Source organism: Bubalus kerabau, chromosome 2 (genome assembly GCF_029407905.1).
Source record: "Bubalus kerabau isolate K-KA32 ecotype Philippines breed swamp buffalo chromosome 2, PCC_UOA_SB_1v2, whole genome shotgun sequence".
NCBI lineage: Eukaryota > Metazoa > Chordata > Mammalia > Artiodactyla > Bovidae > Bubalus > Bubalus kerabau.
In genome coordinates, this window is record NC_073625.1 from 18444541 (window position 1) to 18471376 (window position 26836).

The 26836-nt window shown below is 39.3% G+C and overlaps 1 protein-coding gene across 7 annotated transcripts in view; it reads right to left on the bottom strand.

The window, feature by feature from the left end:
- The window catches only part of WRN (WRN RecQ like helicase), a 134469-nt gene that overhangs the window by 92730 nt on the left and 14903 nt on the right, over positions 1-26836 (bottom strand). For 6 of the 7 annotated variants that reach the window (XM_055567137.1, XM_055567136.1, XM_055567133.1 and 3 more), the window contains 7 exons: positions 22242-22340; positions 21477-21589; positions 12174-12319; positions 11509-11657; positions 10603-10752; positions 8377-8446; positions 1333-1447 (listed from right to left, as the gene is read on the bottom strand). In XM_055567137.1, coding sequence (XP_055423112.1) covers positions 1333-1447; positions 8377-8446; positions 10603-10752; positions 11509-11657; positions 12174-12319; positions 21477-21589; positions 22242-22328 — 830 coding nt within the window. In that variant the 5' untranslated portion in view covers positions 22329-22340. The remainder of the gene's footprint in view (positions 1-1332; positions 1448-8376; positions 8447-10602; positions 10753-11508; positions 11658-12173; positions 12320-21476; positions 21590-22241; positions 22341-26836) is intronic. The other variant, XM_055567138.1, reaches the window with a different exon arrangement.

Here is a 26836-nt window from a genome sequence, read left to right on the forward strand (position 1 = left end):
ACTTAGCTTTGATATTATAAAGCAAAGTATTAAACACATGTAATTTATACTCAATAGTTATTTTAATTCCTAGAAAGAAACCTGAAATGCATGTGAATAGTAATTTTTCATATAAATGGCATTTTCTTCTTTCATGGAGGGAAAAATGTAAAAATGAATATGAAATAGTTTTATTAGTGCCTTTCCCCGTTTGACAGTTACTTCTTTCAGATATTCTCAAAGTTACATAGCAACTACTAAAACAAATTGCCAGGAGGAAAATTACTTTGATAAAGAGCTGAATTTCTATCTCATACTTTGAAATCTATCAAAATATATCACAAACCTCATCCAAAAAAGAATACATTAACATTGCATTTTTTTCAGAGTCAGAATTCTATTTCAATTAACTGCTTCACATTTCTACAAAGGATTTTAGCCTCAAAATTGTATTACCATGTTATACTCAATCACTGTTCAAGAGTACTCCTGTTTCTAGAGGTTTTATAAGGGAGTCATTCATTCATTAAGGACAGAGCAAAGCCAGATTCCAAGAAGTAGCTACTGGGAGCTACAGTCCATGGAGTCCCAAGAGTTGGACACAACTGAGCAACTAAACAACAACAACCAGTAGTCCAATACCCATCAATTCAAATATCAAAAGTTATCTAATGCTTGGCTCAGACCGTAAAGAATCTGCCTGCAATGCAGGAGACCTGGGTTCGATCCCTGGGTGAGGAAGACTCCTTAGAGAAGGGAATGGCAATCCACTTCCGTATTCTTGCCTGGAGAATTCCATGGACAGAGGAGCATGGTGGGCTTCAGTCCATGTGGACATGACTGAGCAACTAACGCTTTCACTTTTTTTTCAATGCTTCAGCTATATAAAACACTCTTTAAAATCTAAATGCCTCTTATTTTAATAGTCTACTGATTAGATAGAATTCTCATATAATAATCACTTAATAACCAGAAAAATGAGGTTACAGGTTTAAAAGTTGCTCCTATTTACTGATTTCAAGTAACCAAACTATAAATATAATTAAATGAAAAATGCCCATAAACAGAAAGAAAAAGAACACTGTGAATCTTCTACATTTTGTTCAAGTGAACTTAAAGAATTTTATTTGGCTTTGCTTCGTAAAGCCTCCTACAAAGCAGAGAAGCCTCCAACTTTTGTGCACAATTTCACAATTAGAAGAGATTTCTTAAATTTATACATCAGTCTGTGTGCATGTATTCAAGCAAATTTATGAGTCCACCCTAATGAACTTCTTTACTGTATTTAGAAAAATGCAATAAGAACAAACAGAATTGATTTAAAAAAAAAAAAAAAAAACAGAAACATTTAACCTCTGTGGATTTTCCAGTTTTCCAAAAGTATCAGGAAGACGCTCAGCCAGATCCATCATCTCCTTGGAGATCGAAGTCAATTGTTTCTTCACATCACTAGGTAGTATTTCCTCCTCTGGAATAAAAGAATCAATACTAATTTTCAAATTACAAAGCAAAGATATTTATTTAAACACTGCTGCTGCTACTGCTAAGTTGCTTCAGTCATGTCCGACTCGGTGTGACCCCATAGACGGCAGCCCACCAGGCTCCGCCGTCCCTGGGATTCTCCAGGCAAGAACCCTGCTGCTTCTGCTGCTGCTAAGTCGCGTCAGTCGTGTCTGACTCTGTGTGACCCCAGAGACGGCAGCCCACCAGGCTCCCCCGTCCCTGGGATTCTTCAGGCAAGAACACTGGAGAGGGTTGCCATTTCCTTCTCCAATGCATGAAAGTGAAAAGTGAAAGTGAAGTCGCTCAGTCATGTCCGACTCTTAGCGACCCCATGGACTGTAGCCTACCAGGCTCCTCTGTCCATGGGATTCTCCAGGCAAGAGTACTGTAGTCAGGTGGCAAGAACACTATTAGGGCTTAAATTTTCATTGTTTCTTTAAATGAACTGCAACAAAAAGACTTCCTTAACCTATCCCAACATCACCTCAATCACTTTATTTCCCTTCCAAATTTCTGTTCTTTAAAATTTTAGACTAAATTCTAACTGATCTGCATTCATACATATTACAACCCAGTGGTTCTCAACCTTGGCAGAAGGTGAAGGTAGAAATGAGACTCTGATCTCACCTGCACTGCTTCAACATCAGAAACCAACAGACCACCATATGGGACGCTACTTACTAAAACAGCTTGGTAAACATAACCTTACCCGACAGACACTCCTCACTGTCCTCATTACCAGTCATCACGAAATAAAATGCAAGCCTTTCTCATTCATAAGTGATCACCTTCCGAACTTTCAGCTTCATTCTGTCTGATAGTGCCTCGCCAACACCACCCAACTTGCCCACCTTTCCCAAACCCTTCCCCTGCTTACAATTTCTGCTCTTTATCACCACTTGTGTCCTTTAACAAGTCCAGCTCCTCTGAAGCACTGGACATTGGATTACATCATCAGCTACTCCTACTAGTTACCTTGTGATCTCAAAATCACATCACTGAAGATTTCAGCACTTGGTTCACTGTCTCTTTCTTCCCTCTATTTCTGTGATAACTCCTAGTGATTTCGACATTCACAGAAACTCTCTGCCTAAGAATGTGGCCTTTTCAATTCCTCAGTCCCTCCATTTCCAGCCATCTTTTCCTCAACTGGTCTCAGCCACCCTTCCCATTACCATGTGCTGTGCTTGGTCGCTCAGTTGTGTCTGCCTCTTTGCAATCCCATGGACTGTAGATGGCCAGGCTCCTCTGTCCATGGGGATTCTCCAGGCAAGAAAACTGGAGTGGGTTGCCATGCCCTCCTCAAGGGGATCTTCCCAACCCAGGGATCGAACCCAGGTCTCCTACATTGCAGGCAAATGCTTTACCGTCTGAGCCACCAAGGAAGCCCAAGAATACTGGAGTGGGTTGTCCTCCCCTCCTCCAGGGGATCTTCTGACCCAGGAATCAAACCAGGGTCTCCTGCATTGCAGGTGGTTTCTTTATATCTCATCTGAGCTACCAGGGAAGCCCATAACCATACCCTAGATCTTAAAATTATCAATAAAGTCATCACTTCCAAAATGCCAACTGCAAGCATTCCATCCTCTGAACACCAGCATGACTTCTGCAATACAACAGTTCTTGCACACTTTCAGAACCAAGCCCACTGACCTCCTGCCTTTTCCTTTCCCATTCTTCTTCTCGCCGCTCCCCACACCCCCATGCCTTACTCTCCTCCCTTACCCATATTAACCATTCGCTCCTGTGGACTCAACTCTTTCGTTCCTTCCTTCTTCCATGGCACATACTTGATGCCCATACCCAAGCAGTTGACTACAGTCAAAAATAAACCACAGTTATGAGGGTGATATTTTGCTTTCAATTCATGCACACACCCCATGAACCCTCAGTAATGACTGTTAATTATTCTACATTTCCCACTTTCCCACTCTCAAGAGGACTATATCATACTTCTTTCTTTCTCTTCATGCTTCCAACACCTCAACACTTGTCCCTCCCTTTAGTCAGAGAACAACTTCATCTCTTACTTCACTAAGAAAACAGAAACAAAAAGAGAACTATCTCATCTTCCCGCCACCAATCTGCTAATTGCTAATTCATATCACAACTCCCATTTACAGCAAAATTCCTTGAAAGAAAAAGCAGTCCACACTCACTGTCTTCAACTTTCTAATGCCATTTTCTCCTAAGCTGACTGCCTGCCACTGAGCTTTTTCCAAAAGCTGTTCATGGAAAGGTTACAATGGCCTCCACATAGCCAAATCTGTTCATCCAAGTTGTTCATCTCACTCTTTCATTGGAATATTCACTGGAAGGACTGATGCTGAAGCTGAAGCTCCAATACTTTAGCCACCTGATGTGAATAGCTGACTCACTGGAAAAGACCCTGATGATGGGAAAGACTGAGGGCAAGAGGAGAAGGGGACAACAGAGGATGAGATGGTTGGATGGCATCACCTTCTCAATGGACTTGAGTTTGAGCAAACTCCGGGAGATAGTGAAGGACAGGGAAGCCTGGCATGCTGAAGTCCATGGGGTCGAAAAGAGTTGGACACAACTTGAGTGACTGAACAACAACATCTCAAACTCTCAGAGGCATTTAAAACAGTTGATAACTTGCTCCAGCTCACAGCATTGGTTGGCTTCTGAACACTGCCCCTCCTATGCTTCCTCCTTCATCACTACCCCTTCACAGGCCTCTTCGCTATACTCTCCATGTCTTCCTGACCTCTAGAGGCTGGTGTGCCCTTGATGCTAATATGTGGGCCTCTTCTATTCTTTATTCCACTCGCTTCCTATTTTATCTTCTCAAGCTTAACTGCCATCTGTATACTGATGACAAAGTTACAGCTCCAACCTGTCTTCCCTCCAAACTCCAGAATCATGTTCCCAACTAAGATATCTCCTTGGGTGATGATAAACATCTAAAACTTAGCACACATGTGTTCTCAGTCACTCAGTTGTGTCCAGCTCTCTGCAACCTCATGGACTATAGCCCGTCAGGCTCCTCTGTGGGTTGCCATTTTCCCCTCTGGGGATCTTCCCGACCCAGGTGTCGAACCGGCGTCTCCTGCATTGCAGGTTTCTTTTACCACTGAGCCATCTGGGAAGTGACCAAAACTGGAATCCAGATTTTTCTTACCCAAACCTGCTCTTCTCATTATCTTTCACTGTGACTGACCCTTGCATTCGCTCAGTGGATCCAACCAAAACACCTCTACGTCTCACTCCCCACAGAGAATTCATCAGCAAATATATACATACCTACCGCTTCTCACCCCCTCTGCTGCCACCAGCTCAATCCAATCATCTCTTGCTTGGATCATTATAATAGCCTCCAAAGCGATTTCCCTGCCTAAATACTTACCCTCCTGTAGCAGCCAGAAAAATCCTTTTGAGATAAATATTTAATCACATCATGCTGCTACTCCAAATCCTTAAAGTATTTCCCATCACTCATCCTTGTATTTAATTAATAAAATATGAAATCAGATTCACGGCCTATAAGCCCCAAATGATCTAGCCCAAGCTACCTTTCTGGCCTCATTTCCGACTCCTCTCACCTTTGTTCATTTCATCTCAGTTTCACTCACCGTCCCTCACAGCTTTGCTCTCTTTTCCCCTCACGCCTTCTATGTTCTCCCTTCAGGCATCCATGTGGCTCATTCCATCACTCAGACACACAAAGTGAAGGTTTGGTCTGTTTGGTTCAGTGTACTTTCCTCAGCAAGTGGTACAGTGCCTGATGCCTAATAAACCCCCAACAAATCTGTTATATGAATGAATGAATAAATAGTCCCTTTCTGAACCAAGCTTCTTTACCCAAAAAAAAAAAAATGTTTACAGGTGCTTTCTCACTTTCCTTAGATCTCAGGCCTCTATTCACGCTAATGCGATTTCCACCCACATCATTCCACTACTCCATTCTGGCTCCGGTTATGGGACCTTCACGGCACCCAAGCCTCCCTCCCTTTTTTGTGTCCCAATGACCACTGTCCCCTCAATACAGTCTTTTGTCACCCAGTCTACCAAAGCGGCTGTAGTAAAAGGTTACCAACGACTGCCACATTGCCAAACCCAAGAACTAACTCTAAGTCCTCAGTTTCTCAAACTCGCAAGAAAATTTAAACAGTGAGTAACGCCCTCCTCTGTAACACATGTCCTTTACTTGGCCTGCCGCACGTCCACCTCATTTCCTTCCATGCCCATGGCAACTCCTCTAGGTTCCCCTCCCCACGCAAACATGGAATACTGAGAGTTCCTTGAGACTCTTAGCCCCAGTTCTTTACCTAGAACTCCTAATTCTTTAAGTCCAATCATCCTCTGAGTTAACAGGCTGTATATCTAAGAGCCTACTGGCCACCACCTCCACTTTGCTATTTCGCAGGCTTCCTTCCATTAACGTGTCTAGAATCAACTGTACAACCCCTTGACCCCAAATCTGGCTCCTTGCCCTCAATGTTTCTCAACCCTGCTGCTCACGCTGACAACACAGGACTGATCCGTGCACATGGCTCACACCGTCACATTAAATCCTGTTGATTCTACTGCTCTGTTAAATGTACTTTGCATCATCCACTTCTCTCCTTTCACAATGCAACCAAGCCAAGCCACGTCACCATCACCTTTCACTTGGATTATGGGCACATCACCCTAACAGGTCTCACACTGTGACCCTTGCCGTCCAGAATCAATATTCTGCTTCACAGCCCAAGTTCTACTTTTTTTAATGTAACGCATGTCATTTTTGTTTAAAACTCTCAACAGCTCTTCGGAGGAAATGAAAGCCCCTGCCTCTCCTCTATCCCTTACCCTGTCATGTTCAACAGCTGACTATACCAAACTGCTTTCAATTGCCCATAGACACCTCTTCCTCCTGAAACTGGGCACCTGCCATTGCCTGTGCCTTTGACACTCTTCCTCTACTCTTCCGCCAGCTAACTCCTGCTCATATTTAAGATCCTGCCATAAACATCACTTTTTCCAGAAAATATTCTCTAATACCTCCAAACATTCACTGGGCACCTCTATATGCTAGCCGTAACACCTTTTTCCCCACATCATAAGCCTCATCTTCCTACAGTACCCTTGTTTTTGGTGTTCACCTATATCCCCATAAAGCTGTAGGTTTCCCCTCTCAGGAGACAGATCATGCCTGTCTTGTTCACTGCTGGCTCTCCATTTATACTGGACTGAATAATATTATATTCTAATCTTCTTTTATTTTTTAGTAAAAGAAAAAAAACATAATAAAACCCGAAAGTTTTGAAAATATCATTTGAAAATGTCATCTATATATACATCTACATTTGAGAAAGGTGAGGCTGACACTGCTGGTGTAGTAACAAGAAGGAAAGAAGCGCAGGAGGGAGGGAGGGAGGGATAAAGGAAAGAAAGAAGGAGGGATGAGAGGAGGGAAGAAAAAAGGAAGGGTAATGTTAGTTACAATTCACTGGAATCCTAGTCAAGTAATTTCCCTTCAGACGTCACAACACACTTAAACAAATAACATAACAGAGAATAAAAGTGAGGGTCAAAGAATGCAATATTGCAATGACAGGAATCAGGATTTCCATAAAAACTTATAAAACATATGCTACTTTACTTGAGAAATAGCTTACAGTCCTCAGAAGCATTTTCATCAGAGACAAAATAGCAAGTGTAACCTCCAAGCAATCTTGTAAACCACAAAATCAGAAAATCACGAATCCCTCTGTTGAATTCTGAGTTAAATAAGCTCTTATATATTGTTCTCTACACCAGCTTCAAAAACATATCATCTGCCTCAGTTATCAAGGTAATTTCCAGCCACCATACAACTACCAACAGATGTGGCCTTCCAACAAGAGAAAGTATAAGAAATCTTCCTTAACGTGTAAAGGAGGGTCACCCACAGAGAGTATGGATTCCTTCTCAATAACAGCTATGAAGGATATTATATAATTTTTTATAAGTAGGTCATGCCATATTTTTAAAAGTTTGGCAAAATCACCTCATTTAACTAACACCTTCACAAACACAATTATTTAAAATCTCTAAAAGGAAGCTACAAGAATAACAACTATACAGAGATTAGTATGGGTGCTTAGTATGAGTTCAACAGCTACTCTGTGAAACAGGTATTATGCCATCACTCACTTCCCAAACACAGGAAACAAGTAAATTCCAGGTCACGTGGCTGGGATTCCGCCACTGGCCTACGTGACACTATATAAGCAGATCTGCCATTACTGACCTAGCAAGAGATCTGAGGGCTGAACTTGAAAGCTGCAAGTGGCCATTCTTTTAGCAGAAAAAACAGAATTATTGCATCCTGAGGAAAATTTAGAAATTTAAACCAGAGCACTCTGTGCTCAGTCATTCAGTCATGTCTGATTCTTTGTGATCCCACAGACTGCAGCCCACCAGACTCCTCTATCCATGGAATTTTCCAGGCAAGAATACTAGAGTGTGTTGCCATTTCCTTCTGCCATTGCCTTCTCTCGAGGGCATCTGCTTGACCAAGGGATCGAATCTCCCATCTCCTGCATTGGCAGGCAGATCTTTACCAACTGTGCCACCCACGGAGCCCAAATATTTATAGCAAAGATGTATAATCTCCAGGCTGAGAGGCGGCTGTTTGTATCACTGATGTTCTCCAAGCTACAAAATCCCAACTCTAGAAGCCTCATGAACAGCAATGCTACAAAGGATAAGTAGTAAGTGCTGCTTTGACACAGTAACATGCTTGAAACCCTAAGCTTTGGCCAAGCAGACCTCATCCTGATCCTCAGACAACCAACACGCTGTAATAATGCTAAATACACATGTGAGAAAATTTGTGCTTTTGGAGCTTAACCTCACAAATGAGCAAATTCAAATTTTACCTTTTATTTTTAGACCATAACATACCTTTAGTCTTCACAAATATTTGTACAGGATCACTCAAATTTGCTAATTTTTGATAAATGATGAAACCAGCCTGTAGGAAAACAGAAAGGTGAAAACAGTATGCTAAAATCACCAAAATAAAATCCGATGCCTCACCTTTACAAAAACTAAAAACAATGATTCCCAAAGCACCCAAGAAGCTGAATGCAACCCTTTAAGTTAAACAAAGATCTAACTGTCTTCATTTATTCACCACACCCATTGTCAGAATGGAGAAAGTGGCACAGCTTTAAAATAAAAATTTTCTCATTTTAACCTCCAATATTATGAGCAAGTACCAAAATCAAATACCTTATAAATGGAATCTAACAAAATATAATCAAGTAAGAGACAACTGTATGACACAGATATCCATTTCCCATCATCTCATTATTAGCCGTTGGTCAGTATATACACAGTCCCCCAGCTCGCTACTGTAAACAGGAACAATCAAGTCACACAGAGTTCTCATGACTCACACATGCTACAGAACTTGGATTAGTTCTCAAAAAGTTTTCTATTTTAAACAAAACATAAAGGAAAATTATCTTTTTATTTCTCCCACACAGATGAATTTTCTTCTGGTTATAAATAAAAGAAGCTCCCATTTCTAAAAACAGATGCAAAGAAAAGAAACAAGATATTAATCTACAAATAAAAGTACAAGCTGAGGGGGGAAAGTCTATTAGGCCATAAAATAAGACTTTTAGGGAAAAAGAAAAGAGTGCTATATATACATATGTATGTATAGATAGATCAGCCCTAATTTCACTATGTACAAATAGGTAACTATAAAAATCATCTGACTAACAGCAGTGGAGAGCTAATTGTGGGGCCAATTTTCTAAATTTTTACTGCATTTTAAATATAAATGTAAGAAATAAGGCCAGTTTCAATACAGAAACTGCATTGTAGTTATTTTTATTCTGAAGTGGCTTATAATCAAATACATCATCAACACCATTTGTGCTTATTCAGTCTGAGCTTACTGTCCTCTCATGTTTTCAAAGAACTCATTTTTTTTCACATAAAAATTGGACATTATTTTTGCTTCATGATGATAAAAATAACAAGCATTACAATCTATTGATACTTGCTAATTAATATTTAGAATTAACAATTTCACTAAATTTCTACCTAAGCATTTTTAATGCCCAACTGACTTAAAACATTTTAGTTATACAATAAAAATTTTATAAGGTAATTCATAAAGTTTAGAAAATAGATTGTAGTCTAAAGATCTTAGGAGGGGGATGGGACGAATGAAGATTCAGACTGACATATATACAGTGTTGATTTGTTGTTGCTCAGTTAGTAAGTCATGTCCGACTGTTTATGACCCCATGGACTACAGCATTCCAGGCTTCCCTATCTTCCGGAGTTTGTTCAAACTCATGTCCGTTGAGTTAGTGATGCCATCCAACCATCTCATCCTCTGTCGTCCCCTTCTTCTCCTGCCCTCAATCTTTCCCAGCATCAGCGCCTTTTCCAGCAAGTCGGCTGTTTGCATCAGGTTGCCAAAGTACTAGAGCTTCAGCTTCAGCATCAGTCCTTCCAATAAATACTCAGGATTGATTTCCTTTAGGACTGACTGGGTTCATCTCCTCACTATCCAAGGGACTCTCAAGAGTCTTCTCCAGCACCATAATTCAAAAGCGTCAACTCTTCAGTGCTCAGCCTTCGTTATGGTCCAACTCTCATATACATACATGACTATTTTGGAAAAACCATAGCTTTGACTACATGAACCTTTGCTGGCAAAGTGATATCTCTGCATTTTAATACACTTTCTAGGTTCGTCATAGCTTTTCTTCCACAGAGCACATGTCTTTTAATTTCATGGTTACTAAGTATAAAACAGATGACTAATGAGAGCCTACTGTAGAGCACAGGAAACTCTACTCAATGCTCTGTGATGACCTAAATGGGAGGGAAATTCAAAAAAGAGGGTATGTGTGTATATGTATGGCTGATTCATTTGCTATACAGTAGAAACTAACATATGGAGAAGGAAATGGCAACCCACTCCAGTATTCTTGCCTGGAGAATCCCAGGGACGGGGGAGCCTGGTGGGCTGCCGTCTATGGGGTCGCACAGAGTCGGACACGACTGAAGCGACTTAGCAGCAGCAGCAGAAACTAACATAACATTGTAAAGCAACTGTATTCTAATAAAAATTAATTTTTGAAAAAGATCTTTGGTACATACATAAGCATCAGTGGCTGCATACACTTTCTGGTCCTCAGTGAGGGGAAACTTACTCCAGTTGCTACAGCGGATAGACCGGTCTTTCAGAAGCTGTTTACCAAAGAGGTATTTAACCAAACCATTGAGGCTCCAGGTCTCTATACATTTCAGCTAAAAATAATGGAAAAATCACCTCAGGAGAAGTTATTTCTTTCCTTTTATTCTTAGATATTTCTAGCCGATACCAAACGACCATGTCACATGTAAAGTTGAAAATGTTACACCAAAATATAAGGCAGAGATAGTCCTTAGTAGATTTCCAGTCACTAAAAACCTCATTTGCAGTCTACCTTACAAGAATGTAATTCTATCATTTCCTCAATGTAGGTATTAAAATTCTAGGACTGTCCAAGTATCATCCATGGACAAAAGTTGAATAGGTTGGTGATTTTCCTACCTCTCAGCCAAATGAACACTTGGCTAACATGAGAATGTAACTTAAATGACTACATTAATAAAATATGTGAAATATGGGCCATGGAAATGATGGTCAAACTTCAACTAAGAGGATCACACCACAAGAGCTGCATTATGTTCTCGTCAAAAAAAAAACAGGGGGGATAGCGATATAGATGGGTTAAAGAGAGAAACTTTAAATATAATAATTAAATTCACAAATATATAAAACAAAGTGAAACAGTACTAAATATGGGAGAGGGTGCTTGCTTAAAGAAACTATTCGCTAAGGCAACTGATTAGAACTGAAAGTTTTCATTATGAGACATGTATTAGGGACTTTTTTTATAAAAACATTACGTAGCTTAAAATATGCTCTCAAAAAAAAAATCTAACACTCAGAAGGCACATTCTGTAAAACACAAATTTATTTTGTTTTTATTCTGAAAATAATATATGTAATATGTCTACCTTTTCATTGGCAACATCTGTCAGCTCCACAATACTCTTCAACTTGATATCAAAGTCACGTAGAAGTTTCCACTGATCTTGTTCAATTCCCACACCTGCCTTTTTAATTGCTTCATTTTCAAGCAACATTTTTAGTCCCTGAGGGAAACCTATAATTTTTTATATTAATGTTTATATAATATTTATATAATAATATATAATATTTATTTCCATAGGTTCTATCAGACATGACAGATTTATGTTCTACTTCATACACATTTTATGTTTATATTTAAATTTGTGTTTAAGTTTAAATTCAGAAACCAACACTTACCTTGAATGTTTTTGAGAGCTTTTTTTTTTCACCTAAAGCAAAAAGTCCTGGCTGATAAATGACAAGAAAAACAACTAATTTAAATGCTAATAACTGTATTATCACTAACATTTAGCCCCTCTGCACTTCAGTTCTCTACCCTGTGAAACAGGAATAATAATATCATTGACTGACAGATATGACATGAAAATTAAATAAAACAGGGATGAGTGAATACTTAAAATATAAATACTTAAATATAAGGTGATGAGAGAGGCACCCGTTAATTCAAGAGCTTAATTTCATATGGACAAAGTTGACATAATACAATTATCTACCATATAAAAATGAAACAAATACAAGAGATACCAACCTGACATAGAAGAAATATGAAACAAGTAGCACTTGCTCTCTGCCACACACAGCTGAATGAGGGCCACTCTGCCCAGTGTCCCTTTCTTGTACGCTGGTGGCCACTCGATGTCAAATCCGACCACATCTCCATCAGAGAGACTCATGCTAAAGGGGGGAAAATAAAATAAGTTATTTAATTAAAATTTTAATTTCTGCACCACTGAAGACATCATTTAACATGTTAAAAGACAAGCCACAGACTGTAAAGGATATCGTAATACATACAACTGATAATGAAGAGTCAGAAAATATTGGGTTAGCCAAACAGTTCATTCTGGTTTTTCCACAAGATGTTACAGAAAAACCCAAATGAACTTTTTAACCAACCCAATAATAAAAAATTCCTTGAAAAGTCAATACAAAAAAGATAAATAATCCAGTTTAAAAAAAGTGGGGGTGGAATATGAACAGGTAATTCCCCAAAGGAGGGTTTCCCAGGCGGTGCAGTGGAAAAGAATCTGACTGCCAATGCAGGAAATGCGAGAGATGGGGGTTCAATCCCTGCACTGGGAAGATCATCCCCTGGAGTAGCAAACAGCAACCCGCTCCACTATTCTTGCCTGGAAAATTCCATAGACAGAGAAGCCTGGTGGGCTACTGTCCATGGGGTCATAGAGAGTCGGACACAACTGACCGACTGAGCACGTAATTCCCCAAAGGAAATCCAAACAGCCAATACATTCAAATATATACATGAAGGCACAAAATCTCCTCTGAAGTCAGAGAAATGTAAATTGAACCTTTACAATTTCACATCTAGCTGACTAACAAAAATTAAAGCTCCACAATACTGAATGCTGATAAAGAAAGCTGCCAGTGGGACCACTCACATACTGGTGAATTTTCAAACTGATAATCCTCTTGGAAAAAACTCTGACAATATCTAGTTGAAGATGTATGAACTGTATGACCTGACAAGACTTTCTCATAAATATATGAAACTTATATGTGCATAATTAGAAATGTTTAGGAATGTTCATTGCAATACTATTCCGACTAGCAAAAATGGAAACACTACATTTCCATCAACAAGAGAGTGAATAAATTATGATATACTGAGACAATGTAATACTATATAAAAGTTTAAATAGAACTTCACATACCAAACCAAAAAGAAAAATTCACAAGAATATAAAGTGTTGAGTGAAAAAGACAAGTGGAAGAATACACAGAGTTTGATAGCATTTTTTTTTTAAACTTTACATAATTGTATTAGTTTTGCCAAATATCAAAATGAATCTGCCACAGGTATACATGTGTTCCACATCCTGAACCCTCCTCCCTCCTCCCTCCCCATACCATCCCTCTGGGTCGTCCCAGTGCACCAGCCCCAAGCATCCAGTATCGTGCATCAAACCTGGACTGGCAACTCGTTTCATACATGATATTTTACGTTTCAATGCCATTCTCCCAAATCTTCCCACCCTCTCCCTCTCCCACAGAGCCCATAAGACTGTTCTATATACATCAGTGTCTCTTTTGCTGTCTCGTACACAGGGTTACTGTTACCATCTTTCTAAATTCCATATATATGCGTTAGTATACTGTATTGGTGTTTTTCTTTCTGGCTTACTTCACTCTGTATAATAGGCTCCAGTTTCATCCACCTCATTAGAACTGATTCAAATGTATTCTTTTTAATGGCTGAGTAATACTCCATTGTGTATATGTACCACAGCTTTCTTATCCATTCATCTGCTGATGGGCATCTAGGTTGCTTCCATGTCCTGGCTATTATAAACAGTGCTGTGATGAACATTGGGGTACACGTGTCTCTTTCCCTTCTGGTTTCCTCAGTGTGTATGCCCAGCAGTGGGATTGCTGGATCATAAGGCAGTTCTATTTCCAGTTTTTTAAGGAATCTCCACACTGTTCTCCATAGTGGCTGTACTAGTTTGCATTCCCACCAACAGTGCAAGAGGGTTCCCTTTTCTCCACACCCTCTCCAGCATTTATTGCTTGTAGACTTTTGGATCGCAGCCATTCTGACTGGTGTGAAATGGTACCTCATAGTGGTTTTGATTTGCATTTTTCTGATAATGAGTGATGTTGAGCATCTTTTCATGTGTTTGTTAGCCATCTGTATGTCTTCTTTGGAGAAATGTCTGTTTAGTTCTTTGGCCCATTTTTTGATTGGGTCATTTATTTTTCTGGAGTTGAGCTGTAGGAGTTGCTTGTATATTCTCGAGATTAGTTGTTTGTCAGTTGCTTCATTTGCTATTATCTTCTCCCATTCTGAAGGCTGTCTTTTCACCTTGCTAATAGTTTCCTTTGATGTGCAGAAGCTTTTAAGGTTAATTAGGTCCCATTTGTTTATTTTTGCTTTTATTTCCAATATTCTGGGAGGTGGGTCATAGAGGCGATAGCATTATTTTTAAAGTTTCTTAATGGGCAAATAATAGTATATGATATTGAGGGGGACACTAAATTATGAAAATTATAGAAAATATGTGAGGGAATACTAAACTCTGAACTCATGATAGAAGTTAGCTCAGAGGACTGCAAAAGAGAATCAAAAAGAGCATACACGGGGCTTCAGCTGTATTTTATTGTTTTTGTCTTAATAAAGATTTGAAGAAAAGGAAGATTAAGGTTTGACAAATCTAGTGGAAGGACTATGGGTGCGTGTTAAATTATTGCTTATATTTGCCTGCTTCATAGTTTTTAAAAGTGAAAAACCTATTTCATAAATTTAAAAAACTCAACCTCTGTTTTGGGCTAAGATGAAATATCACTGATCAGTCAAAACTTTCCCCCATGAACCAATAGAGAAGATTAAACAAAATGCATAAACAAGAGTTTTCAGACACTGGACAACAGGAGCTACAGGACTATGCTCTCTGAGGGGAGGAAATCAAGTATAAGCCCAAATGCTGCCCCAGATTTCCGCCTGGAACATTCTAGACAACAGAACAGGAAGGAGAGTCCAAAGCAGAGCACAGAATTGGGAGGACAGAGTTCAGAGCCAGAGAGGCGAAGCAGCTGGAAGGTGTGGGCAGAGTCCTGGGGAGGAGGGAGCTAGGCAGGAAACGACACGTAAGCACAGAGAGAAACTACAAGGCTGGACAAAGACAAACCAGGGAACTGCAATCTGGACAACTCCTGCGGCTTACACAGAGGTAAGAGGCATCGAGTTCTGCAAAACTGGTGTAGAGAGATTCGTTTCGATCACCTGGGGCAGTCAGCAAAGACTCCAGAAAGGTCACACCCATTACAGACTAAATCATGCCTAGAATAAAGGCTACTGACATCTGGCCTAAAAAAATTAAAACTAAGCCTCAAAGTGTAAAACTGATTTTCAGGTGACTTTACTGCCCAATACAGCAAAGCTCCTTTCTTTGAAGGAAGACAACAAAATCTAACATTCAACCAGGTAAGATCATAACATCTAATCAAAAATTGTCAGTCATGAGAAAAGAAACAGGAAAACATGACTTATAAGCAGGATAATAGTCATTTAATAGACAAATAATTAGTATAATGGAATTAACAGAAGAGTATATTAACACAGCTATTTTATAAATATGCTGAATATGTTCAAAGATTTAAAAGAAAATATGAATATAAGTTCAGTTCGGTTGCTCAGTCATGTCCAACTCTTTGCAGCCCCATGGACCACAGCACGCCAGGCTTCCCTGTCCATCACCAACTCCCGGAGTTCACCCAAACTCATGTCCATTGAGTCGGTGATGCCATCCAACCATTTCATCCTCTGTCATCCCCTTCTCCTCCCACCTTCAATCTTTCCCAGCATCAGGGTCTTTTCAAATGAGTCAGCTCTTTGCAGCAGGTGGCCAAAGTACTGGACTTTCAGCTTCAACATCAGTCCTTCCAATGAACACTAAGGACTGATCTCCTTTAGGATGGACTGGTTGGATGTCCTTGCAGTCCAAGGGACTCTCAAGAGTCTTCTCTAACACCACAGTTCAAAAGCATCAATTCTTTGGCGCTCAGCTTTCTCTATAGTCCAACTCTCACCTCCATACATGACTACTGGAAAAACCACAGCCTGGACTAGATGGACCTTTGCTGGAAAAATAATGTCTCTGCTTTTTATGAATACGAATACGGTAAGAGCCAAAATAGAAGGTATTTTTAAAAAGAAACAAATAGAGCTTCGAGACATGAAAAATACAACAAGATTTTAAATTCACAGGATGGCATAATAGCTGATCAGATATTACAGAATAAAAAAAAAAAAAAAAAAAAAAACAAGGGAACTTGCAGACAGAGCCAAAGCACAGAGAAAAAAAGAATCAAAAATTTTAAAGACAAAGACCCTCATGACCAAGAACACAGCCGCTGTATTAAGCAATGTAACCTATATGTATACAGAATGGCAGAAGAGAAAAACAGGATGTGAGAGAAAACACATTTGAAGAAATTATTCAAACATGATGAAACTATAAATCCACAGATCCAAAAAGTTCACTGAACACGCAAGCAAGACAAACACAAACCACACTACACAAAGGCACATCATAATCAAATTGTTGAAAACCTGGAATGAGGTGAAGCAAAAAAAAACCAAACTACGTGCTTACCTTCCATAAAACACAATTCATCAGAACTACACCCTTCAAGATATTTAGGCTTATTACCTTCAGATAGGACATACTATAGCACTGTTAAAGGTAAGATGGTAGCTGCTGCTGCTGCTGCTAAGTCGCTTCAGTCGTGTCCGACTCTGTGCGACCCCATAGAGAGCAGCCCACCAGGCTCCTCTGTCCCTGGGATTCTCCAGGCAAGAATACTGGAGTGGGTTGCCATTTCCTTCTCCAATGCATGAAAGTGAAAAGTGAAAGTGAAGTCGCTCAGTCGTGCCTGACTCTTAGTGACCCCATGGACTGCAGCCTACCAGGCTCCACCGTCCATGGGATTTTCCAGGCAAGAGTACTGGAGTGGGTAGCCATTCCCTTCTCCAGGGGATCTTTCCAACCCAGGGATAGACCCAGGCTTACCACATTACAGGTAGATTCTTTACCGTCTGAGACACCAGGGAAGTCCAATGTGTAAACAGTAATTAAAAAAATATATATATATACAAGTATATTAACATCAAAGATTTGAATGAATCTCCCACTACTTCTTCTTGTAAAATGCTTGAAGAGTCTCAGACTGGATTATTCAGTTCAGTTAAGTGGCTCAGTCGTGTCCGACTCTGTGTGACCCCATGAATTGTAGCACGCCAGGCTTCCATGTCCATCAGCAACTCCCAGAGTTCACTTAAACTCATGTCCATCAAGTCAGTGATGCCATCCAGCCATCTCATCCTCTGTCGTCCCCTTCTCCTCCTGCTCCCAATCCCTCCCAGCATCAGAGTCCTTTCCAATGAGTCAACTCTAAGCATGAGGTGGCCAAAGTACTGGAGTTTCAGCTTTAGCATCAGTCCTTCAAAAGAACATCCAGGACTGATCTCCTTTAGAATGGACCGATTGGATCTCCTTGCAGTCCAAGGGACTCTCAAGAGTCTTCCCCAACACCACAGTTCAAAAGCATCAATTCTTCGGCACTCAGCTTTCATCACAGTCCAACTCTCACATCCATACATAACCACTGGAAAAACCATAGCCTTGACTAGACGGACCTCTGTTGGCAAAGAAATGTCTCTGCTTTTCAATATGCTATCTAGGTTGATCGTAACTGTCCTACCAAGGAGTAAGCGTCTTTTAATTTCATGGCTGCAGTCACCATCTGCAGTGATTTTGGAGCCCCAAAAAATAAAGTCAGCCACTGTTTCCACTGTTTCCCCATCTATTTCCCATGAAGTGATGGGACCAGATGCCATGATCTTCGTTTTCTGAATGTTGAGCTTTAAGCCAACTTTTTCACTCTCCTCTTTCACTTTCATCAAGAGGCTTTTGAGTTCCTCTTCACTTTCTACATTAAGGATGGTGTCATCTGTATATCTGAGGTTATTGATATTTCTCCCAGCAATCTTGATTCCAGCTTGTGCTTCCTCCAGCCCAGCGTTTTTCATGATGTACTCTGCATAGAAGTTAAATAAGCAGGGTGACAATATACAGCCTTGACGTACTCCTTTTCCTATTTGGAACCAGTCTGTTGTTCCATGCCCAGTTCTAACTGTTGCTTCCTGACCTGAATACAGGTTTCTCAAGAGGCAGGTAAGGTGGTCTGATATTCCCATCTCTTTCAGAATTTTCCACAGTTTATTGTGATCCACACAGTCAAAGGCTTTGGCATAGTCAATAAAGCAGAAATAGATGTTTTTCTGGAACTCTCTTGCTTTTTCCATGATCCAGCAGATGTTGGCAATTTGAACTTTGGCTCCTCTGCCTTTTCTAAAACCAGCTTGAACATCTGGAAGTTCACGGTTCACATATTGCTGAAGCCTGGCTTGGAGAATTTTGAGCATTACTTTACTAGCATATGAGATGAGTGCAATTGTGCGGTAGTTTGAGCATTTTTTGGCATTGCCTTTCGTTGGGATTGGAATGAAAACTGACCCTTTCCAATCCTGTGGCCACTGCTGAGTTTTCCAAATTTGCTGGCATACTGAGTGCAGCACTTTCACAGCATCATCTTTCAGGATTTGAAATAGCTCAACTGGAATTCCATCACCTCAACTAGCTTTGCTCGTAATGACGCTTTCTAAGGCCCACTTGACTTCACATTCCAGGATGTCTGGCTCTAGGTGAGTGATCACACCATTGTGATTATCTTGGTCAGGAATATCTTTTTTGTACAGTTCTTCTGTGTATTCTTGCCACCTCTTCTTAATATCTTCTGCTTCTATTAGGTCCATACCATTTCTGTCCTTTATTGAGCCCATCTTTGCATGAAATGTTCCCTTGTTATCTCTAATTTTCTTGAAGAGATCTCTAGTCTTTCCCATTCTGTTGTTTTCCTCTATTTCTTTGCATTGATCACTGAGGAAGGCTTTCTTATCTCTTCTTGCTATTCTTTGGAACTCTGCATTCAGATGCTTATATCTTTCCCTTTCTCCTTTGCTTTTCACTTCTCTTCTTTTCACAGCTATTTGTAAGGCCTCCCCAGACAGCCATTTTGCTTTTTTGCATTTCTTTTCCACGGGGATGGTCTTGATCTCTGTCTCCTGTACAATGTCACAAACCTCATTCCATAGTTCATCAGGCACTCTATCTATCAGATCTAGCCCCTTAAATCTATTTCTCACTTTTATTGTATATTCATAAGGGATTTGATTTAGGTCCTACCTGAATGGTCTGGTGGTTTTCCCTACTTTCTTCAATTTAAGTCTGAATTTGGCAATAAGGAGTTCATGATCTGAGCCACAGTCAGCCCCCGGTCTTGTTTTTGCAGACTGTATAGAGTTTCTCCATCTTTGGCTGCAAAGAATATAATCAATCTGATTTCGGTGTTGTCCATCTGGTGATGTCCATGTGTAGAGTCTTCTCTCATGTTGTTGGAAGAGGGTTTTTGCTATGACCAGTGTGTTCTCTTGCCAAAACTCTATTAGCCTTTGACCTGCTTCATTCCGTATTCCAAGGCCAAATTTGCCTGTTACCCCAGGTGTTTCTTGACTTCCTACTTTTGCATTCCAGTCCCCTATCATAGCTACCCCATGCCCAAGGTCAGGGGTGGCGGCCAAGAGGAGCAACCCCATGCCCAAGGAGTGGTGGCTGCGCGGGCACAGGAGGGCCGAGAGGAGTTACTCCACGTTCCAGGTCAGGAGGGGCGGCCAGGAGGAGATACCCCTCATCCAAGGTAAGGAGCAGCAGCTGCGTTTTGCTGCAGCAGCCGTGAATAGATACCCCACGTCCAAGGTAAGAGAAACCCAAGTAAGACGGTAGGTGTTGCAAGAGGGCATCAGAGGGTAGATATTCTGAAACCATAATCACAGAAAACTAGTCAATAATCACACAGACCACAGCCTTGTCTAACTCAATGAAACTAAACCATGCCTGTGGGGCCACCCAGGATGGGCGGGTCATGGTGGACAGGTCTGACAGAATGTGGTCCTCTGGAGAAGGGAATGGCAAACTACTTCAGTATTCTTGCCTTGAGAACCCCATGAACAGTATGAAAAGGCAAAATGATAGGATACTGAAAGAGGAACTCCCCAGGTCAGTAGGTGCCCAATATGCTACTGGAGATAAGTGGAGAAATAACTCCAGAAAGAATGAAGGGATGGAGCCAAAGCAAAAACAATACCCAGTTGTGGATGTGACTGGTGATAGAAGCAAGGTCCGATGCTGTAAAGAGCAATACTGCATAGGAACATGGAATGTTAGGTCCATGAATCAGGGCAAATTGGAAATGGTCAAACAGGAGATGGCAAGAGTGAACGCTGACATTCAAGGAATCAGCGAACTAAATGGACTGGAATGGGTGAATTTAACTCAGATGACCATTATATCTACTACTGTGGGCAGGAATCCCCTAGAAGAAATGGAGTAGCCATCATGGTCAACAAAAGAGTCCGAAATGCAGTACTTGGATGCAATCTCAAAAACGACAGAATGATCTCTGTTCGTTTCCAAGGCAAACCATTCAATATCACAGTAATCCAAGTCTATGCTCCAACCAGTAACACTGAAGAAGCTGAAGTTGAACAGTTCTATGAAGACCTACAAGACCTTTTAGAACTAACACTTGAAAAAGATGTCCAGACTGGATTATTACAGAAAACTAATTTGACAATTTAAAAAATATTAATAATCATTTTTAAAGTTCTTTTAAAGGATCATTTGCTATAATTGTTGCTCATTAAATGCAAGAGACAGTCACAGTCACTATTCAATATTACGTTTGTATTTTTAATGAAATAGAAAGGGACGTTTTAGAGGTTGAATAACTTGTGCATGTTTTTCCTAAACTGGTGTGTTCAGTAATTCTATATATAATATCTTAAGTATTGAAAAGATTAAAAATTAGCTAAAGTAATACAAAGGTTTATGAATGAACAAACAGGGACATTACATGTTTAATTCAGAAATTTTAAGTTTTTTGTTTTTTTTTTACCCTTGAAGAAATCATTAATATTCTTTATTCATATTTTTTTTTTGCAGTTCTTAGATTTTTTTATTTTTTATAAGTTCAGATAATATTGCTATTATGTAATTTTTTTTTTTTTTGGTCTTGCCATATATTGAAATTTTTTAAGTTTTTATTTAAAAAGTAGAATTAGTGATATTTTACATGTATAAATATGTACTAAACACACCTCCACTATAAAACTCAGTACACTTACAAATACTACCATAAAGCTTATAGTCTAAGGGTCCAAATTCAAATGAAAGTTGGAAATTTAAATCTTTACCTAATATCTTCTGAGAGCAAAGAACAATCATTAGCTTCATAACTGTACACAGTGGATCCAGTGAATTCTAAGAAGGGCAGGTGATCTTCCAAAACACTCTTCCGAACAGATGCCTTGAGTTAAACAAAATTCCAAAAAGGCACAAATAAAAGTCACATTAAATAATAAATGTTAATTGAAATAATAAAATTCACTGAAATATGGCAAATTATAGCTCTAAGTTTTATCAACTAAAGCTTTATAGACTAACGAGTCATATAGACAATTTAACAAAGATGAAGCTACCTACTGTAAAATTATTTTTCTAACAAATTTACTTGCAAACTTCTACCCTATTTTCATAAAAGCATTAATTTTGTTAATGTTTTTCTGCAATTAGATTAGTATTCTAGATGCAATAATGTTGCCTTAAAATATTGAAGACTGGTTGGTGAAGCTTAAATCTATCAGGACTTAAAATTCACTTGACCATAAAAAAAATTCACCAAAATAAATATTGTCTAAATTACAATCTGAATTGGAACAAATTGGCAAGGCCAGCCATGTGAACTAGATAAAAAGGGAAAATAGAATAAGAATTCTTATATTGTAAACCCAATTAAAATTTAATCCCACTCATCCATTCAAGGACTAGATTCTGGTTCATTCACAACAACTCTAAAAGTAAATAATGGCTTGAAGTTTATAAGTGTGAGGATGAACTCAGTTTACAGTCAAATATACATTAAATTTTCCATCTGAAAGAATTACTGATGAACTGCATACCTTTTTTTCTTCTACCGTATAGCTCCTCTGCACAGAAATCCAATCAGGAAGTTTCCGCTGCCGTCCTCTTTCCGTTTGTTCACTCATCTTTAAAAGGTCCTAGTTGCAAAACCCAAAGAACAATTATTCCATTAATAAATCCAGTCTTTATAAGAAAACCCACAGACAGATCAATCAACCTGACTGAAGAGCCAAACACACATATTTAAAGTAAGCTGTGGCATCTGGGCCCAAACACAGGATGTAAGAGCCAGAATCGCAAAAGAAGAAACAACACGCTAGCTCTAAGCCATTCATTTATTATTTCTTCTTTTTAAAATAAGCGAGGCAGTTTAATAGAGTTCTAAATTCTAAGCTTCTGGCAGTTTCTAAATTCTATTATTCTCTGACTTTGATCTCTTCAAAAAATAATCTTCATCTCATTCACAATGAGAATCTCTGAGTATATAAATTTTTATAAATTTTTGATAACTTTAATTTTCATATCATATTGCCTAAGATCTAAGTAAACTCATGAAACTGTTAAACTGTTCACAAATCTACCTGAAAAGACAGAAAAGCTTTTCTATATTAAGGGTTTTTATTACACTCTTGGCCTATCAAGTGAACTAGTCTTTCTAGTTTCGTTGGGAGTATTTTTAAAAAATCTGTTATGAGCTTTGAGGGCTCTCCTCAACATAAACTGCACTTCAAGAACGGTTACAGAATTACAAAGACTCGGAACACTATGACATACTCTGTTAAAGGTAAAACAGAGCCATCTCCTCATGTCACTTTACACAATAAACTGAAGTGGCTTTAAGTTCTTAATAAAACTCTTCAAACGCGAACCTTATTCCTGACATCTCAAATTTCTAGTAAACGCACAGATTTTAATATATACCTGAAGATTCTTATGATGAAACATGATATCAAGATGAAATAATCAAAGCAACTATTTATGATTATGGGTTAGCTTGTCATCCCTATTGATATTATAAATGCTGAAGAAATTAAATAGCATCCAGCAAGTATCCATTAAGTTCTCATTTTCCCAACCATAAACCCCCAAAATTGATAACACTAATAATGTATGAAAGAAAATTTTTAAAGATTACTTTGGCAAACAAATCTGGCATACAGAACAAATCACTCTTATACCTTGAAAAGGAAACAGTTAACAGCAGTAGAAGGTAACTCATTCACTCTATTGAGGAAGTGGGAATGGAAGACCTCAACCACTGAGCCACCAGGGCTCACCTATCAATGGTATCTACTAGCCAAAAAATACCAAAGAGCATCTACCTAGAAAATGTTGTTAGCCAGATATAACTAACCTATCTAGATTGCTCATCATAAATAAGCTTGGAATGATGGATTTATTAATTTATGCCTGGAAAATGGGAGATAGCAAGCTGTACAATTTAGATAATATAAAACAGAGGAGTTCCAAAATGAAGACAACTTCCTTTGTGCAATTTTTTTTTTAACTGCTCAAAACTATTCTGCTAATCCAAAACCATAACATGTAGTAATGCAGAAGAAAAGGAAATTTTTGGAATCTGTGTGTGAGAGTTTGGAGTTCCTCCAAAAAACAAAAAGAAAATAATATTCCATCTGCACTTCATGCTTGCCTGTACTCTTTGAATCATCAGCAAAGTCTGGCATTGGGGAAGATCTATGATTCAGTCAATCAGAACTAACAACTTGAATGTTAGCACTCCCACCTGCATTATATGTTGTAAGATAAAATATATGCTGGATGAAACACAAGCTGGAATCAAGATTTCCAGGAGAAATATCAATAACCTCAGATATGCAGATGACACCACCCTTATGGCAGAGAGTGAAGAAGAAATAAAGAGCCTCCTGATGAAAGTGAAAGAGGAGAGTGAAAAAGTTGGCTTAAAACTCAACATTTAGAAAACTAAGATCATGGCATCCGGTCCGATCACTTCATGGCAAATAGATGGGAAAACAATGGAAACAGTGACAGACTATGTTTTGGAGCTCCAAAATCACTGCAGATGGTGATTGCAGCCATGAAATTAAAAGACGCTTGCTCCTTGGAAGAAAAGTTATGACCAACCTAGACAGCATATCAAAAACCAGAGACATTACTTTGCCATCAAACATCTGTCGAGTCAAAGCTATGGTTTTTCCAGTGGTCATGTATGGATGTGAGAGTTGGACTGTAAAGAAAGCTGAGCGCCGAAGAATTGATGCTTTTGAACTGTGGTGTTGGAGAAGACTCTTAAGAGTCCCTTGGACTGCAAGGAGCTCTAACCAGTCAATCCTAAAGGAAATCAGTCCTGAATACTCATTGGAAGGACTGATGCTGAAGCTGAAACTCCAATCCTTTGGCCACCTGATGTGAAGAACTGACTCATTTGCAAAGATCCTCATGCTGGAAAAGATTAAAGGCAGGAGGAGAAGGGGATGACAGAGGATGAGATGGTCGTTTGGCATTACCGACTCAAGAGATATGAGTTTGAGTAAACTCTGGGAGTAGGTGATGGACAGGGAGGCTTGGAGTGCTGCATTCCACGGGGTTGGAAAGGGTCAAACACAACTGAGTGACTGAACTGAACTGACTGACACACTGCAAGGCATTTTATAAATGTTAATGGTTATTAATAAGCTTATATTTATTTCAAATCCTAAAAGATGATGCTGTGAACGTGCTGCACTCAATATGCCAGCAAATTTGGAAAACTCAGCAGTGGCCACAGGACTGGAAAAGGTCAGTTTTCATTCCAACCCCAAAGAAAAGCAATGCCAAAGAATGCTCAAACTACCACACAATTGCACTCATCTCACACGCTAGTAAACTAATGCTCAAAATTCTTCAAGTGAAGCTTCAGTATGTGAACTGAGAACTTCAAGATGTTCCAGCTGGATTTCGAAAAGGCAGAGGAACTAGAGATCAAATTGCCAACATCCAATGGATGACAGAAAAAGCAAGAGGGTTCCAGAAAAACATCTACTTTTGCTTTATTGACTACGCCAAAGCCTTTGAAAAAGCAAGAGGGTTCCAGAAAAACATCTACTTCTGCTTTATTGACTACGCCAAAGCCTTTGACTATGTGGATCACAACAAACTGGAAAATTCTTCAGGAGATGGGAATACCAGCCCACCTTACCTGCCTCCTAAGAAATCTGTATGCAAGTGTAGAAGCAACAGTTAGAACCGGACACGGAACAACAGACTGGTTCCAATTTGGGAAAGGAGCACATCAATGCTGTATATTGTCACCCTGCTTATTTAATTTATATGCAGAGTACATCATACGAAATGCCATGCTGGTTCAAGCACAAGATGGAATCAAGATTGTAGGGAGAAATATCAATAATCTCAGATACGCAGATGACACTACCCTTATGCCAGAAAGCAAAGAACTAAAGAGCCTCTTGATAAAAATGAAAGAGGACAGTGAAAAAGCTGGCTTAAAACCCAACATTCAAAAAACTAAGCCATGGCATCTGGTCCTATCACTTCATGGCAAATAAATGAGGAAATAATGGAAACAGTGACAGACTTTATTTTGAGGGGGCTCCAAAATCACTGCAGATTGTGACTACAGCCATGAAATTAAAAGTCGCTTGCTACTTGGAAGAAATGTTATGACCAACCTAGACAGCATATTAAAAACCAGAGACATTACTTTGCCATCAAAGGCCTGTCTGGTCAAAGCTATGGTTTTTCCAGTAGTCAGGTATGGAGGTGAGAGCTGGACTATAAAGAAAGCTCAGCACTGAAGAATTGATGCTTTTGAACTGTGGTGTTGGAGAAGACTCTTGAGAGTCCCTTGGACTGCAAGGAGCTCCAACCAGTCAATCCTAAAGGAAATCAGTCCTGAATACTCATTGGAAGGACTGATGCTGAAGCTGAAACTCCAATCCTTTGGCCACCTGATGTGAAGAGCTGACTCATCGGAAAAGACCCTGACACTGGGAAAGATTGAAGGTGGGAGAAGGGGACGATAGAGGATGAGATGTTTGGATGGCATCACCGACTCAATGGACATGAGTTTGAGTAGGCTCTGGGAGTTGGTGATAGACAGGGAAGCCTGGCATGCTGCTGTCCGTGGGGTCACAAAGAGTAGGACACGACTGAGTGACTGAACTGAACTGGTTTGCCACAAATCCAAAGCCCTTAACAGGAAAGTCAAAAGCTAATCCCAAAGTATGTGTATATATACACAACACACATAGGAAAAGAGTCTATTCTTAATCTTAAAACACATTTTTATTAAACTGGAAAACAAGTTTTGCTATATACAGAGTAGATCATTTGCAAAACTTCCAGAAAATTGTTTTCTGCAAATAGTAAACAACTCTATAAAAACAACTATAAAATCTTGTAATTCTGTAAGTAATCATTCACACTGCCAGAACAGAAATAAACCTCAGTAACTCTTCCCTATAGCCAACTATATGACTGAAATAATTTTAATTTAAAATGTCTAATTTTTAGATGTACATACTCTTTTTTGCACACAAAATTCTGTCTAGATGCCTCCAGGTTAAGAATTTGAAAGTAAATTGTTTACAAACCTAACATTTTTATCAAACTTAATAATACTTACATCTTGGGCCAGATAAAAAGCACACAG